A 16,995-nucleotide genomic window follows, 5' to 3' on the forward strand; every position below is an offset into this window, starting at 1 on the left:
AGATAACAGATACACCAGATAAAACAATACAAACCCAGAGATAGAGAAAGAGAGAGAGAGAAAGACAAAGGGAGACAGAGAGAGAGAGAGGAAGAGGGGGAGAGAGAGGGAGAGGAAGAGGGAAGAGAAGAAGCGAAAAGAAGCCCCAAGATGGGGAAAAAAGACAGAAGAAGCCCTGGAGGACCAGAGCCTCCACTTTTATCATTCACTTGGTCCACCCCCGACTCATCAGAGCCTTTGTTGTCTGAGGTGGATGGGTGTGGCCCAGGTGGATATCATAACTTTATGCTACAGTTTAATTCTTAATCTACAACTATGCACAGATACATTCACTTGTACCAAAACCATAATCAGACTGTTGCCCACATTACAAGTATTAATTTAAGACCAAACATGAATGTATTATTCACAACACATATTTACAGAGCAATACTGTATGATAATGAGCAGTTTTGTGTGGCAAGTGGTAGGTTAGCTCTCTAATAGAAATGTCGACTACGCCATCTGAGGCCCTGCCCCTCAGAATATTCAATCAATTGGACTATAACTTCATACATGAAGCCCAACCAGGCAACACAGGTTCGTGGTCACAGAAACCAGAGGCGTGGTTCCAAAAAATAAACTGTCTTTATTAACAAATATTAAAACATACAGGGAGTGGGTTCTCTCCAAACAGTCAGAACCTTAGTCACTAAGGCACTGACACAAATGGCCTACAAGGCCTGGACACACATGTACAATATACACAATCACACATGCACAAATACACACACACACACACACACACACACAGCAGACTGTGTTGCAAAAGATTAGTGGGCTAACAGCTGATGGAGGGTAGGAAGAGCCAGGAACAGGGCTGAAGCTTACCCAGGGCTGGAGAGTATATCAGAGTAGAGTCTAAAGACACACCACACGTGAACATGTCAATACCAGATACTCAAGATTCACCACAGCAGGAAAAGTGAAGGGACACCACCACCGAGATAGCCCGCCACCCAATTGGCCTGCAGCTCCTGTCCAGCAAGAGAGGGAGAGATCAACGAATGAGCCACTAATTCTAATGCACACCATACATCGTATGTACTCACACTCTGGAGACAACTTACAATAAAAACACAAACTTTCATTCATTTTAGCAACCACAGCTTCTATGGACACTTAACACGCAGGGCGTTCAAGGCCACTTTCAGACAGAATAAAACTGGACGAGAGCGTCCGTTGTACAGTTCTCCCGTGTGGAATGTTTAAAATTGACTAACACAACTTGGGCGCGGACAAAACAAAACAGCAGCGTTCGGAACTTGAACCAAGATGCCTTGATGTTGCCGCTCCTTGTGTTACCGCAAGCTCTGTTACACGAAAAAGATACAATTAAAAACCCACGCAAGCTACATATTATTTTGAAGACGGTTAAAATTACATACCAAATCAGCTGAGGTCGGCTATGAGGCCCATGTTCAGCAGCCGACAGCAAATCCTAAAACCCCCAAAGTTTGTGTTAGCTATACTAGCCTATAACATTTATGAAACGTTACTACTCACGCAATGCCACGATAACCTACCAGGAATGTCACTGGATGCATGCACAGTGAGCAGGAGGCCAAAAGAGCACAAGGGATCCCGCGGTGAAGGCAGGAGTCAGGTGGACAACCAACAGTATGCAGCTGTGACGTCAGCCTTCAAAATTAAAAGTTACAATTTAAGTAGCCACTTCCCTACGCTAATTGGCTCACCTCCGAATGCAAAGAGCCACTCGCAATGGCACTACTGGGTTAAGCAAGGGGCGTGGACCTTGTCCTGTTACATTCTACCCCGGCTTCTTGAATCGTCGACCCGACGATTGATGGTCAAACCTCTATAGAGGTGAGGTACCAGGAACCATGAGGGCCTCCACACTAGACCCCGCTAATGGGCCCCACCTTTACGGTGGCCCATGACCCAAAGGTCTGCAGGTGAGGAGGCACTGCAGGTTGCCAGACTCTCCCAAAACATACTCTACGGCTGGTCTGTAGGCCGATATGCCGTGACTGACAGGGGCCAGGGGGGGGCTTTACACCCAGACCCCGCTAATGGGACTCACCACACTGGGATCCCATGACCCGAAGGTCCCTCTCGGGAGGAGCCACCCTGGTTACCCTTAATGCTCAAAACACATAACACGCGGGTGGTCAGTAGGCCGCAACACCGCGACACACAGATGCCAGGAGAGGATCTTCCCAGACCCCGCTAACGGGTCCACAGCCCATGCCCCGAAGGTCCACCTAGGGAGAGGCCACTCCTGATCGACCTGTACACAAAACACATAACGACACGCGGGTGGTCAGTAGGCCGAAACACCGCGACACACAGAGGCCAGGAGAGGATCTTCCCAGACCCCACTAACGGGTCCACAGCCCTTGCCCCGAAGGTCCCCAAAGGGAGAAGCCGCTCCTGGTTGTTCTGCACACAAAACAACATAAGTAGCAGCAGTCAACGCTGCAGACAAGGGGGTGGGGGGTTAAAAGAGATGCAACCTTTGTTGGCCATGCACCCAACACAAGCTTGCCTGACTCCTCATTGGTCCAACGAACAGCTGCTGTTTTGTCTTGAGAAAAAAAGATAAACAAAAACCAAATCAAACAAAGCACAGACAAGAAACAAAAGACAGAAAAACACTGGAACACACGTCTCTGGCTTTGCTATGTGATCCTCTGCCGACTACGCCAAATGTGGCAAGTGGTAGGTTAGCTCTCTAATAGAAATGTCGACTACGCCATCTGAGGCCCTGCCCCTCAGAATATTCAATCAATTGGACTATAACTTCATACATGAAGCCCAACCAGGCAACACAGGTTCGTGGTCACAGAAACCAGAGGCGTGGTTCCAAAAAATAAACTGTCTTTATTAACAAATATTAAAACATACAGGGAGTGGGTTCTCTCCAAACAGTCAGAACCTTAGTCACTAAGGCACTGACACAAATGGCCTACAAGGCCTGGACACACATGTACAATATACACAATCACACATGCACAAATACACACACACACACACACACACACACACACACAGCAGACTGTGTTGCAAAAGATTAGTGGGCTAACAGCTGATGGAGGGTAGGAAGAGCCAGGAACAGGGCTGAAGCTTACCCAGGGCTGGAGAGTATATCAGAGTAGAGTCTAAAGACACACCACACGTGAACATGTCAATACCAGATACTCAAGATTCACCACAGCAGGAAAAGTGAAGGGACACCACCACCGAGATAGCCCGCCACCCAATTGGCCTGCAGCTCCTGTCCAGCAAGAGAGGGAGAGATCAACGAATGAGCCACTAATTCTAATGCACACCATACATCGTATGTACTCACACTCTGGAGACAACTTACAATAAAAACACAAACTTTCATTCATTTTAGCAACCACAGCTTCTATGGACACTTAACACGCAGGGCGTTCAAGGCCACTTTCAGACAGAATAAAATTGGACGAGAGCGTCCGTTGTACAGTTCTCCCGTGTGGAATGTTTAAAATTGACTAACACAACTTGGGCGCGGACAAAACAAAACAGCAGCGTTCGGAACTTGAACCAAGATGCCTTGATGTTGCCGCTCCTTGTGTTACCGCAAGCTCTGTTACACGAAAAAGATACAATTAAAAACCCACGCAAGCTACATATTATTTTGAAGACGGTTAAAATTACATACCAAATCAGCTGAGGTCGGCTATGAGGCCCATGTTCAGCAGCCGACAGCAAATCCTAAAACCCCCAAAGTTTGTGTTAGCTATACTAGCCTATAACATTTATGAAACGTTACTACTCACGCAATGCCACGATAACCTACCAGGAATGTCACTGGATGCATGCACAGTGAGCAGGAGGCCAAAAGAGCACAAGGGATCCCGCGGTGAAGGCAGGAGTCAGGTGGACAACCAACAGTATGCAGCTGTGACGTCAGCCTTCAAAATTAAAAGTTACAATTTAAGTAGCCACTTCCCTACGCTAATTGGCTCACCTCCGAATGCAAAGAGCCACTCGCAATGGCACTACTGGGTTAAGCAAGGGGCGTGGACCTTGTCCTGTTACATTTGGATAGTAACGGAATACATGTACATACGCGTTACGTATTCAGAATACAAATTATGAGTAGGCTAACTGTATTCTGATACAGTTACTAGTTAAATAGTTGGTATTTAGAATAGTTACATTGTTGAAATCAATGGATTACATGACGATACTTCTCTGTTTCATAAGTTTATTCACTCTCTAAATAAATTAAGGCAACTCCATTTCCCAGAAGCTCCTGAAAGCAATCTATGATGAAATTGTTTCCATGTTTAAATCCAAGCCCCGCCGTCTTGCACTAGCCTCAAAACGCAGCCAGCACGCATTATGGGCGCATCATCGGAGACCCTGAAATGACTGTTTGCACAGCAAATAGGAGTAAAGTAAGTGGAGGTAACTACTGTTCCTCACTGATCGTGGTTCCTGATGTCTGTTCAAAGGATATTCTCCCAAGTATTAATAGCTCAAGCTACTTCGGCCAATCGGTTACACAGTTTGCTAATCAATAAACAAAGCCTAGTTCACGTGTTGATTTAGACCTACAATAAAACCAATCTCTAAAATCGGCACTGCATTCTAAGTTTTTTATTCTAACTTAAAATAGCTTTATGGATGATTTTTTTTTCTAATTAGATCTACATTTACGTTTTAAAATGAATTATATGGTGCAGCCTCTGAAGATTATTCTTGCGAGTAGCATATTTTAACATGCGGTTTTTGATTGTCATTACGCGATCACGTTCATTTTGAGAGCATTGATATAGCCTATAGTGTTTACCTTTACAGGTCATTTGCGTTCCACCTGTCATTTGCGCCCCTCACTGGGTTGATGCCACCGAAAAATCTCACAGGCACACCTTAATTATAATTTCTGGCTACGCCCTTAAAGTAGCCTATTTATTTTGTTTGTTTTAATTAAGTCGCCTGCTGTAGTTTTAGTGTTCACCTTGCTATTTTAAAGTTGTATCAGGTAGCTTAGTTGGCTTTACATTCTCCTATGTGGGCCTAACATTTCAGCCATTTGGAACAGAAGAACACACCAGAATAGGCCTTTTTAGTAGGCCAAAGGAGGATTTGATGGCCTCATTCCTACACTTATAAAATGCAATTCAAAGCGGAAGTAATCTAAGTATTCAGAATAAGTTACTCAGATTGAGTAACGTAATGGAATACGTTACAAATTACATTTTTGGGCATGTATTCTGTATTCTGTAACGAAATACATTTTGAAAGTAACCCTCCCAACACTGATAATGAGGTTGGCCTATCTCACCACAAGACATCAAGTAGGCCCAGGACTGAGTTATCTCTCAGTAGAGGGACCAGAACAAGGAGCAAATGGTCACTTGATGCATGAGCGGGTGTTTGGGATCTTTGGCCATGGCCAGCTAAGACAATACAGATCAAACACAGGCATCCACACATGTAAATTGAATGCAAAAGGGCATTCTTTAGAAATGCATAAGGTTTGGGCAAAAGACGTGCCTTACACAATACAAACCCTGATGGCAAAAGCTCATCTGTTCATGTTGAAACTAATATGAGCTTGACCATTATCATTTAAGAAAGACATGTTTTAATGATTTTGCAACACATTGAATTATTAATACCTTATAAGTTACCCATACAGTCATTAAACATTTACATTACATTTACATTTATTCATTTGGCAGATGAGTTTATCCAAGCAACTTACAACAGTTGAGCAACATAGCTATAGCTACAGCAATAGAATAACACAGTGCAGAGGAGATTATATCTAGGACTTACCACTGTGTCTGTCAATACATTTAAGCAACAATAACGTTTAAGCTACAGAGCTACAGCTACAGCAGTAGAATAAAATTGAAGCTAGAGTGCAGAGGAGATTATACCTAGGATTTAGCACTGTATCTGTCAACATTTAAGCAACATTTAAGCTACAGAGCTACAGCTACAACAATAGCATAACATTTAAGCTATCATTAAACACAAGATGTAATACGGTCCTGGAGATATTGATTTCTGACATTGAATGCATTGAGAAAAACAACAACATTGTCTGATTTTTGGCCCTTTCACTCTGTCTGACTAACAACACGCTGGTTTAAGCAAAGGATATGAGAGCATCCTTACTGCCACACATGTATATTAACCCGTTAAACTAACATCTAAACAATAATGTCAAAGTAAACAGACATATGTACGTTCCTAGATCAATATCTGCACTGCAACTGAGCAGTTGTTGTTCTGGAAGGGGAAGTCTTAGGGCCCCTTTGTTTGCATGGCTGCCTCCCGGAGGACCTCTCTGAAAACTAGCCTGTCTACATTTTATCCCCTCAGTCCACTTTTGGTCGATCAGTCATTATTGTTTCATTCCCCCATAGGCTGTCTGGGACACATCTGTGCCTGAAGGGGCCCAGTCTTAGGGATCTGTGTGACTAGAGATTCCTCGCATTATTTACCTGACCCGAGATACCCGAGATAGATCTGGTCAGACTGGTCAAGATTTACACAGAGTCTTGCCACACCTGCCTTTATTCTTTGTGTGGGTGTGATCATGAGTGATAATCTGTGCTAAAGGTGTGTGTATAAGTATAAGTATATATACTTTTTTGATCCCGTGAGGGAAATTTGGTCTCTGCATTTAACCTAATCAGTGAATTAGTGAAGCACACAGTGAACACAGTGAGGTGAAGCACACACAAATCCCGGCCCAGTGAGCTGCCTGCTTCAACGGCGGCGCTCGGGGAGCAGTGAGGGGTTAGGTGCCTTGCTCAAGGGCACTTCAGCCGCGGGGTCGGGGCTCAAACCGGCAACCCTCCGGTTACAAGTCCAGAGTGCTAACCAGTGGGCCACGGCTGCCCACTGTGTGTGTGTGCGTGTGCGTGTGCGTGTGCGTGCGTGTGCGTGTGTGTGTGTGTGTGTGTGTGTGTGTGTGTGTGTGTGTGTGTGTGTGTGTGTGTGTGTGTGTGTGTGTGTGTGTGTGTGTGTGTGTGTGTGTGTGTGTGTGTCTTTGTGCCCTATATGTGTCCATGCCCTGCAGCTCTTAGATAATCAAAACCAACCGCCCACAACCCCCCCCCCCCAACACACACACATACCACACCTCCACCCCACATCCCTCCTCTCCAGGGCTATAAAAGGCAGACTGAATCTTCCCCTCTCCACTTACTCCCTCCTCTCAGTAGTCAGGGCCGCTCTCTCTCACACACCCACCTGCACGCATACAGACAGGCAGACATGTCTTACTCCAGCCGTAGCTACGTCTCTTCCTCCGGGGGCTCCATGAGGGCCGGCGGGTCCATGGGTGGCTCTCGCCTCTCCATGTCCTCGGTTGGCGGCGGCGGCGGTGGCGGCTACGGCCGCATCAGCGCCATGCGTGCCGGCAGCGTGTACGGGGGTGCAGGAGGGTCCGGCGTGCGCATCTCCAGCGTGTCCAGTTCCTTCTCCGCAGGCAGCGGTGGCTACGGGGGCGGCTTCCAGCTCTCCGACGGCGTGAGCGTCAACGAGAAGGCAACCATGCAGAACCTCAACGACCGCCTGGCCTCCTACCTGGAGAAGGTGCGCTCCCTAGAGAAGGCCAACGCCGAGCTGGAGCTGAAGATCAGAAAGTTCCTGGAGAGCAAGACATCCCCCACTGCCCGTGACTACACTGCCTTCCATGTCACCATCAGCGACCTCCAGGCCAAGGTACGTTTGCATGTCCGTGGCCGCTGTTTGGTTTCACACATTAGTGTGTCATACAGTCAACAACCTGCATGACATGTCAATGCATGCAAGTGCCCACTACAATAAATGTACTTTTAATAATAATTTTTAGTCTTAAAGTTTAATATTAGAATGGAAATGAAATCATATGTGCTGACTAAACTAAAGAGTAGTCCATTCGTTGCTGTTATCAAGTGTACTTTATTAAAGTCAAAAGAAGATGATGTTTATCATTAGATGCATGGAATGCATTGAATATTCAAATATATTCAATATATACTTGAGCCCATGTGCTGCTCTGTGTTATTGCACAACAGGAGTAATGTCCCTGAGCATGTCAAACAACTCTAATCCTTAAACAAAGACATTTGTATTAATGATTTCTCTTTTTCGTCTGTGCAGATTCAGGATGCCACCCGTGTCAATGGAGGTATCTACCTCAGCATTGACAACGCCAAGCTCGCTGCTGATGACTTCAGAGTCAAGTAAGTATTCTATATTCCAATATTTAAAATTCCATATTCCATTCCGGATTAAGGGACAAGTTTGGTTAATTAAAGCATAATTAGAAACAGCTGCATTCCTTAAATTCCATCAGTTAATCCTAAACGTCACACAATGGCAACACACGTTGTTAGGTTTTGGCTTTTCTGTCTTTATCCTGACCAGATACGAGGACTTTTCCTGAACAATGAATGACACAAATAACAAGATTTTATCATGTCCATTCATAAATTATGGTTTTGGTTGTGATCAGATATGAGAACGAGCTCGCCATGAGGCAATCAGTGGAGGCTGACATCGCCAACCTGAGGAGAGTCCTGGATGAGCTGACCATGGCCCGCTCCGACCTGGAGATGCAGATCGAGGGCCTGAGGGAGGAACTCATCTTCCTCAAGAAGAACCACGAGGAGGTGAGAACATGTCATAGAGACACAGTTAGAACATGTCATAGAGACACAGTTAGAACATGTCATAGAGACACAGTTAGAACATGTCATAGAGACACAGTTAGAACATGTCATAGAAACACAGTTAGAACATGTCATAGAGACACAGTTAGAACTATGGGTCTCTACAGGCAATGGCACGCCCTCCACAGTAACATGTAACTGTTCCCTGAATATCACAGTATATTATGACTGCCTATAAGTATGTGTAACTCACTAATGCTCTTTTGTCTCGTTCTCTTCTCAGGAGCTCCTGGCCATGCGTGCACAGATGACGGGACAGGTTCACGTGGAGGTTGATGCCGCACCACAGGAGGACCTGTCCAAGGTCATGGCCGAGATCCGTGAACACTACGAGACCGTCGCCGCCAAGAACAACAGAGAGCTGGAATCGTGGTTCCAGAGCAAGGTAGACCGGATAGTACTCTGTTAGTCTGAACATCCAGTATAAGATATCAATGTATACGTTCACTATCTTTTAATTGCCTAAATGTGGTAACTGACATGCTACGCGTGCTGTGTTTAAACAGACAGAGGCTCTGAACAAGGAAGTCGCCGTCAGCACAGAGGTACTGCAGACGTCACGGTCGGAAATCAACGAAGTCAAACGCACACTGCAGGGGCTCGAAATTGAGCTTCAGTCTCAGCTCAGCATGGTAAGCAATTAGGATGATAGGCTAGCATACAACAGCTACCATGTGAAGTAACAACAAGCTTTGGATAGTGCTTTAAAATTGCTTGTATGCTCATAAACAATAATAAAAAGGCAGCATTCAACAAGTCAAAGTATTATAAACACAATCTCTAAAGTACCTAAAATCACTAATCAGCTAAGCTGAGCTAACCTCTGATCACTCTTGTCTTTTGCTCTCCCCAGAAAGCGTCGCTGGAAGGCACTCTGGCAGACACACAGGCGCGCTACTCGTCCATGCTCTCGGGCTACCAGATGCAGGTGAGCAGCCTGGAGGAACAGCTCACACAGCTGCGTGCTGACCTCGAGCGCCAGGGCTACGAATACAAGATGCTCCTGGACATCAAGACCAGACTGGAGATGGAGATCGCCGAGTACAGAAGACTCCTGGACGGAGAAGCTGTCAGGTGAGGGGAAAAGACCGCGAGCAAGGGAAATTAGCAAGATTGTCCATTTAATCTATAGTTCATGGGTCAGTTGTACAAACTGTGAAACCCTTTCACAAAAAGCCCTCTTATTACTGATAGAATAACACTTACACTACCGAAAAGAGTTGTGTTGTTTCTGCAGAGTGACTTGAGATAATGTTCACTGTTAATGTTGCTTTAAATACATCAAAAGTTAATTTGAATTGAACTGCTCCAATAATGAATCCTCCGGTCCTGTAATTCTAACGCCCAGTTGACTCTTGAAACTAAAGCATAATTTGTTTGTCTGCCCTTTAGCACTACCTCCAGCTCGTCCTCATCGACCACAACACGCAAGGTGGTGACCATCGTGGAGGAGGTTGTGGACGGCAAGGTGGTCAGCTCGTCCAGCTCCTCCCAGTCCATGTCTGCGACTCACTGAGAGGCATTAACACACTGCGACAGCAGAGCACTGGAAATAAGCCCAACAAAGTAGAGCCTCTCAAAGCACAACACCTGAGAGAAAAGAGAAAAAACAATAAAAAGTGCCCTGTGGTGTTCAGTATTAAAATGTTGTTTGGTGGTTTTTTATTCCTAATCAGTTGGGTAACGAACTGGTTGAATATTTTGCGGCAGAAACGAGCATAATGTAACAAGGAAAGAACTAAATAGACAGAAAGATAGAGACAGAAATTTAACAATACAAACCCTGATGGCAAAAGCTCATCTGTTCATGTTGAAACTAATGAGCTTGACCATTATCATTTAAGAAAGACATGTTTTAATGATTTTGCAACACATTGAATTAGTAATACCTTATAAGTTACCCATACAGTCATTAAACATTTACATTACCACTTACATTTATTCATTTGGCAGATGAGTTTATCCAAGCAACTTACAACAGTTGAGCAACATAGTCAAGTCAAGTCAAGTCAAGTCGGCTTTTATTGTCAATTTCTTTACATGCACTGGTCATACAAAGAATTTGAAATTTCGTTTCTTACTTTCCCATGCAGACATAGACATACTTTAAATACAGACATAGACATACTTTAGACATAGCCATAGACAATAAACATTAAATTAAATTAAAGTGCGAGACTGAAATATAGAACATATATCAAAAAAATAGAAATATAAGACATATATAAAAAAAAAGAGGTAGTTGTGTTGTATATTTACATAGTCTTAGCGTAACCTTCTGACAGAGTAGTAGTAGCAGCATCATTGTGGCAGAGTGATAAATAACATTGATAACAGTTACATGAAGTTTAAACTTGTGCTTGTGTGACCCGTATATTTACATTGATATGCAGTTCAAATATATCAGGCTTGATGTGAAGCAGCAACACGTTAGGCTGCGCAGTCACAGTGCAGTTCCACAGGGCGGTGTTGGGGGGGGGGGGGTTAGGGTAGACAGGATCCTAGGTTCCTAGGTTCCTGACTGGCTGGTGGGTGGGGGGGGCTGTCAGCGATGGGAGAGTGGGTAGAGTGTTCAGCATCCTGATTGCTTGGTGGATGAAGCTACTTGCAAGTCTGGTGGTGCGGGAGCGGAGGCTCCAGTACCTCTTTCCAGAGGGCAGGAGGCTGAACAGTTCGTGTGCAGGGTGGGTTGTGTCCTTGACAATCATTAGTGCTTTGCGGGTGAGGCGGGTGGTGTAAATGTCCTGCAGGGAGGGGAGTGGTGCTCCAATGATCCTCTTAGCTGTGTTAACAATGCGCTGGAGGGTCTTCCTGTTCTGATCTGTGCAGCTTCCGCCCCACACTGTGATGCTGCTGGACACGATGCTCTCGATGGTCCCTCTGTAGAATGTAGTCAGGACGGGAGGCGTGGCACTTGCCTTCTTCAATTTGCGCAAGAAGTAGAGGCGCTGCTCGGCTTTCTTCGCCAGTGATGCTGTGTTGGTGGTCCAGGAGAGGTCGTCGCTGATGTGCACCCACAGAAATTTTGTGCTGCTCACTCTCTCCACAGCATCTCCGTCGATGGACAGTGGTGGCAGTTGTTTGTGGCCTCTCTGAAAGTTGACAACAATCTCCTTGGTCTTGCTGACATTCAGCAGGAGGTTGTTGTCTTTGCACCATTTAGCCAGCAGGTCTACTTCTTCTCTGTAGTGAGCCTCATCGCCCTTAGTGATGAGGCCCACCAGTGTTGTGTCGTCCGCAAACTTCACCAGATGGTTGGAGCTGTGAGTGGTTGTACAGTCATGTGTGAAGAGCAGGGGGCTGAGCACACACCCTTGAGGGGCCCCCGTGCTCAGGGTCAGAGTGCTTGAGGTGTAGTTCCCGACACGTACTGCTTGTGGTCTCTGCAACAGGAAGTCCAGCAGCCAGTTGCAGAGGGAGGTACTGAATCCTAGCTTGTCCAGTTTGCTGATGAGTTGTTGTGGTATTATGGTATTGAATGCTGAACTGAAGTCTATGAACAGCATTCTCACATATGAGTCTTTATTGTCCAAGTGGGTGAGGGCTGGATGGAGGGCAGAGCAGATTGCATCCTCCGTGGATCGTTTGGCTCGGTATGCAAACTGGATGGGGTCCAGGGTGGAGGGTAGGGTGGCTTTGATGTGTGACATGACTAGCCGTTCGAAGCACTTCATGATTATGGGCGTGAGTGCTACAGGACGGTAGTCATTGAAGCATGATGGTGATGATTTCTTTGGCACGGGTATGATGGTGGCAGTTTTGAAAAGTGATGGGATGACATAGCTATAGCTACAGCAATAGAATAACATTTAAGCTACAGTGCAGAGGAGATTATATCTAGGACTTACCACTGTGTCTGTCAATACATTTAAGCAACAATAAAGTTTAAGCTACAGAGCTACAGCTACAGCAGTAGAATAAAATTGAAGCTAGAGTGCAGAGGAGATTATACCTAGGATTTAGCACTGTATCTGTCAACATTTAAGCTACAGAGCTACAGCTACAACAATAGCATAACATTTAAGCTAACATTAAACACAAGATGCAATACGGTCCTGGAGCTGCTGTAACTACTGATTTCTGACGAAGGGCGTAGGTTTGGTCTCAGCTTTGGTGGGGACATATCCCCAACTCCTGTTGTCACAATACCAACATTATTATGACCGCCGCGCAGCGAAGCGGCGATCATATAGGTTTAGTCAGAATTTTATTTTTTATTTTTTTATTTTTCGCATGTCCAAATTTCCGTCAATGATTCCCGGGACACTGAAAGACCGGGGTAGACGAAACTTGGTGGGCATGTAACCCCATATGGATAGCATGGAACCATCGTTTTTCGTTTTGATCTGTAGCCCCCCCGCTGGACTGCACCCCCCGATAGGAGGGTAGGGCAGACACAGTTTTCTGTGAATATCTCGAGAACCGTAAGGTTTAGGAGGACCATTTTTTTTTGTATGTTGATCTCAAGGGGCCATGTCAACCCATTCCATAACCACTCATTTCATGTATAGCGCCACCTAGTTAAACACAAAAAAGTAAAAATGAGGTGTTGTAATCGCAGGTATCTGTGACCTAACATAGTCCAAACTGCACGAAATTGGAAGTGTAGGATCATTATGACACCCTCTGTATGCACGCCAAGTTTCATGGAATTCCGTTCATGGAGGGCCACACAATAAATGAATTTATGTTACTATACACCAACTGGCACGTAGGTGGCCGGAGACAGTTTTCTGTGAATATCTCGAGAACCGTAGGGCCTAGGAGGTCCACCTTTTTTTTTGTATGTTGGTCTTAAGGGGGCATGTCAACCCATCCCATTACCACTTATTTCATGTATAGCGCCACCTAGTTAAAAATTAAAAAGCAAAGAATTAGGTGTTTTCATCACAATATCTCTGGCTGACAAGGTCAAAACTGCACGAAATTAAAAGTGTAGGATCATTATGACACCCTCCGAATGCAGGCCAAGTTTTGTGTACTTTCGTTCATGGGGGGCCTTACAATAAAATAATGTTTGTGTACATTTAGTGACGTACACCAACAAGGATTCCCGGGACACTGAAAGACCGGGGTACACAAAACTTGGTGGGCATGTAACCCCACATGGATAGCATGTAACCGTCGTTTTTCGTTTTGATCTGTAGCCCCCCTGCTGGACTGGACCCCCCGAAAGGAGGGTAGGGCAGACACAGTTCTCTGTGAATATCTTGAGAACTGTAGGGACTAGGATGACCCTTTTTTTCCGTATGTTTGCCTCCAGGGGTCATGTTAACCCATTTCATGTGCACACATGTGCACAAACAGATATACACACACACATACATTCACAGTAATCATACGTATGACACATACTCACACAGTAGACATATGTACGCTTGCATGCACAGGCACATACGCAGGCACACACACAAGCACGCACACACACACACACACACACACACACACACACATAACATAAATATGTACATGCACACATGCACACAATCCAAGAATTTCTCAGAATTATGAACAGGCAAGATGGAGGTGGGGTTGTATAAAATTAATTTTACATGTGAAATCTATGAACTAATCATGTTTTGGTACTTGTTGTCTAGCAGATATCAGTGAGAATTGAGTGTGGATAATGCAATTTAGTGAGACAGTTAGAATCATATAGGCCTTTCAGCGTGATTTATTTTTGTGGAAAAAATGTGCTGGACTGGGCGGCGGTCATATTTTGTACCGCTCTGCGGTACATCTAGTTGTTTCAATAACAATACTAAATCTCGAATCGATACTTTTGCGATTTTTAAAAAATTTGATTTGGTTTGTGTGATTTGTGAGATCATTCATATCAGTGGCAATCATAGAATTTGATTGACCCTCTACACACACACACACAGACACACACACATAGAAAGTGCTGGTTGTCATCAGTGTTGGGCAAGTTACTTCAAAATCGTAATGTATTACTCATTACTGTCATTTCAAAGTAATCTGTATCTGAATTGTAAGGCATTACACTACTATTGTATTCCTTTTAAGTTACTTTTACCAAAATATCTAGAAATATGGATTTGGAATTCTAAATGCAGTTTATTATGCTCAATGCAGCTCATTGCACTTCTAATGGAGGGCGAACATAATGACTGAGCTAGGCGTAAGGCTAACAACAGTAGAATGCAATAGGCGCAGTGATGGCTCATGATGCAATACAAGGAAAAATCATAGCCAGAATTTTGTTAAAAGCAGACCAAAAGTCGAAGTCTGGTCAATTGTGATATAAATGCTGTAACTTTAGGCTTAGGCCTACTCATTAAAATCAACAGAGAGCCCACTACCTGTATATTGTAACCAAAAACTTAGACATGTCAAGATAGGCTACACAGTGCTGGCCTACTATTTTGTATTTCAAATACAAAATAGTAATTTGTCATTTGTATTTTATTGGGTTGAAGGAAATGGCTCTGTATTTTGTATTTTTGTATTTTAAAAATATTGCAAAATACTATATGTGACACTAAAAAGTAGATACTACACAATGTAATGAATAATTGGTAATTAGGCAACAATTGTTTATGTTTATCGCAATCAGCTAATGTGAGAACAGCTGTGTTCAATGACACTCACAGCTTTTCAGTGACGGCTATTGCTGAAGCATCAGCTCTGGTCTGAAGTATAAGTAAGTATAAGCAAATAGACAATACAATATAAGTATATATACTCTTTTGATCCCGTGAGGGAAATTTGGTCTCTGCATTTATCCCAATCCGTGAATTAGTGAAACACACTCAGCACAGTGAACACACACTGATCCCCGCATACAGTAGTGAGCTGCCTGCAAGAACAGCGGCGCTCGGGGAGCAGTGAGGGATTAGGTGCCTTGCTCAAGGGCACTTCAGCCGTGCCTACTGGTCGGGGTTCGAACCGGCAACCCCCCAAGTCCGAAGCGCTAACCAGTAGGCCACGGCTGACCTGAAGCACTGGTGTGAAGTCGTACGCAAGTAAAGATGAGCAAGTTTACCTGTGCAAGTTCACATAAGGACACAGACAAAGGCAACAATGTCCTATTGTCTCCATGCCGATCTTTAACAGAAAAAATGTCAGATATCTCAATGAACCACAATGACATCAATAGATGGTAAGGTGTTGAGTGTGTTTGAATTCCCTTCCTTGTAGCATCCTTATCTGCATTCCACAGTGGGGAGAAGTTATCCTTGTTTAATTAAATAACAATTCTATTTCCTTATTAGCTGCATACTTGAGGTTGGAGATATTAAGGCATGTCAAGTTTCTCACATACTGGAACTTCAAGATACATAGCCGTATGATTTTCTTATTCAGTTCTGCACTGGACTTGAATTACGAAATTCGGCACAGATACACAATTATGATTTTGGCCTATTGATTATAATGTGGTTAATTACAGTTTTTTTTACAATTGTTTACACACGTTTTTAAAACTCTGTGTCTTTTTCAAAACTCCACACACAAAACCCACAATTGCTCACTCAAAATGCAAAATGCCTCAAATCTACAGCAAAATGACACACAACATTCAAAATGTCATAAACACATGTTTAAAGCAAACATTCGCCTCACATTATAAACACTTTTGTCATAATATGACATTTTGGATACATCATGTACACACTGTTGCTCAAAACCTAATGCTTTTCTGTCTTTCATATGCTTTATGTATTTCCATACAAGAGTGAAAGTTACGGTATCTACAGAGAGAAGTTGAAATACACAGTAAAAATGCTAGCAATATTGAAACCAAAAATAGTTATTTTTCCCAGATGATTTGCTGTTGCAAATACGGTATTTTACAGTCAGCAAGAAAAAAAAAAGCAAAATACAATGACCACCAGATTTACATGGAGTTTTGAAAAAGCTGATTTTGCCCGAAGACGGAAATGACTGACTACTATCAAATTACTTTGCTTCTTCCAAAGAAAAGTGTGTGTGTGTGTGTGTGTGTGTTACAGTTTTTTACAATTGTTTACACACGTTTTCAAAACTCTGTGTCTATTTTTCAAAACTCCACACACAAAACCCACAACTGCTCACACAAAATGCAAAATGCCTCAAATCTCCAGCAAAATGACACACAACATTCAAAATGTCAAAAACACATGTTTAATACAAACATTCGCCTCACATTACAAACACTTTTGTCATAATATGACATTTTGGATACATCATGTACACACTGTTGCTCAAAACCTAAAGCTCTTCTGTCTTAGGCTTTCTATATGTATTTCCATACAAGAGTGAAAGTTACGGTATCAACAAAGAG

The 16,995-nt window shown here is 43.8% G+C and overlaps 1 protein-coding gene across 1 annotated transcript; it reads left to right on the forward strand.

The window, feature by feature from the left end:
* Positions 1-7,223: 7,223 nt before the first annotated feature.
* LOC143103295 (keratin, type I cytoskeletal 50 kDa-like) lies at positions 7,224-10,356 on the forward strand. Its single transcript, XM_076267109.1, has 7 exons — positions 7,224-7,719; positions 8,140-8,222; positions 8,495-8,651; positions 8,935-9,096; positions 9,218-9,343; positions 9,565-9,785; positions 10,104-10,356. Exons 1-7 carry the CDS (start codon positions 7,270-7,272, stop codon positions 10,225-10,227), a joined length of 1,323 nt encoding a protein of 440 aa, XP_076123224.1. The 5' UTR covers positions 7,224-7,269; the 3' UTR covers positions 10,228-10,356.
* The last annotated feature ends 6,639 nt before the right edge of the window (positions 10,357-16,995 follow it).

This window comes from Alosa pseudoharengus, unplaced genomic scaffold (genome assembly GCF_046254945.1).
Source record: "Alosa pseudoharengus isolate Yale_2024_CS ecotype anadromous, Long Island Sound unplaced genomic scaffold, YU_APseudo_1.1 YU_APseudo_1.1_scf_4, whole genome shotgun sequence".
Classification (NCBI taxonomy): domain Eukaryota; kingdom Metazoa; phylum Chordata; class Actinopteri; order Clupeiformes; family Clupeidae; genus Alosa; species Alosa pseudoharengus.

Bases quoted from the DNA above. Each gene is read 5' to 3' on its own strand.
- LOC143103295 (XM_076267109.1), top strand. From the start codon at position 7,270: ATGTCTTACTCCAGCCGTAGCTACGTCTCTTCCTCCGGGGGCTCCATG. The intron at 8,652-8,934 runs GTGAGAACATGT...TTCTCTTCTCAG, and splicing joins TCAAGAAGAACCACGAGGAG to GAGCTCCTGGCCATGCGTGC. The intron at 9,786-10,103 runs GTGAGGGGAAAA...TCTGCCCTTTAG, and splicing joins CTGGACGGAGAAGCTGTCAG to CACTACCTCCAGCTCGTCCT.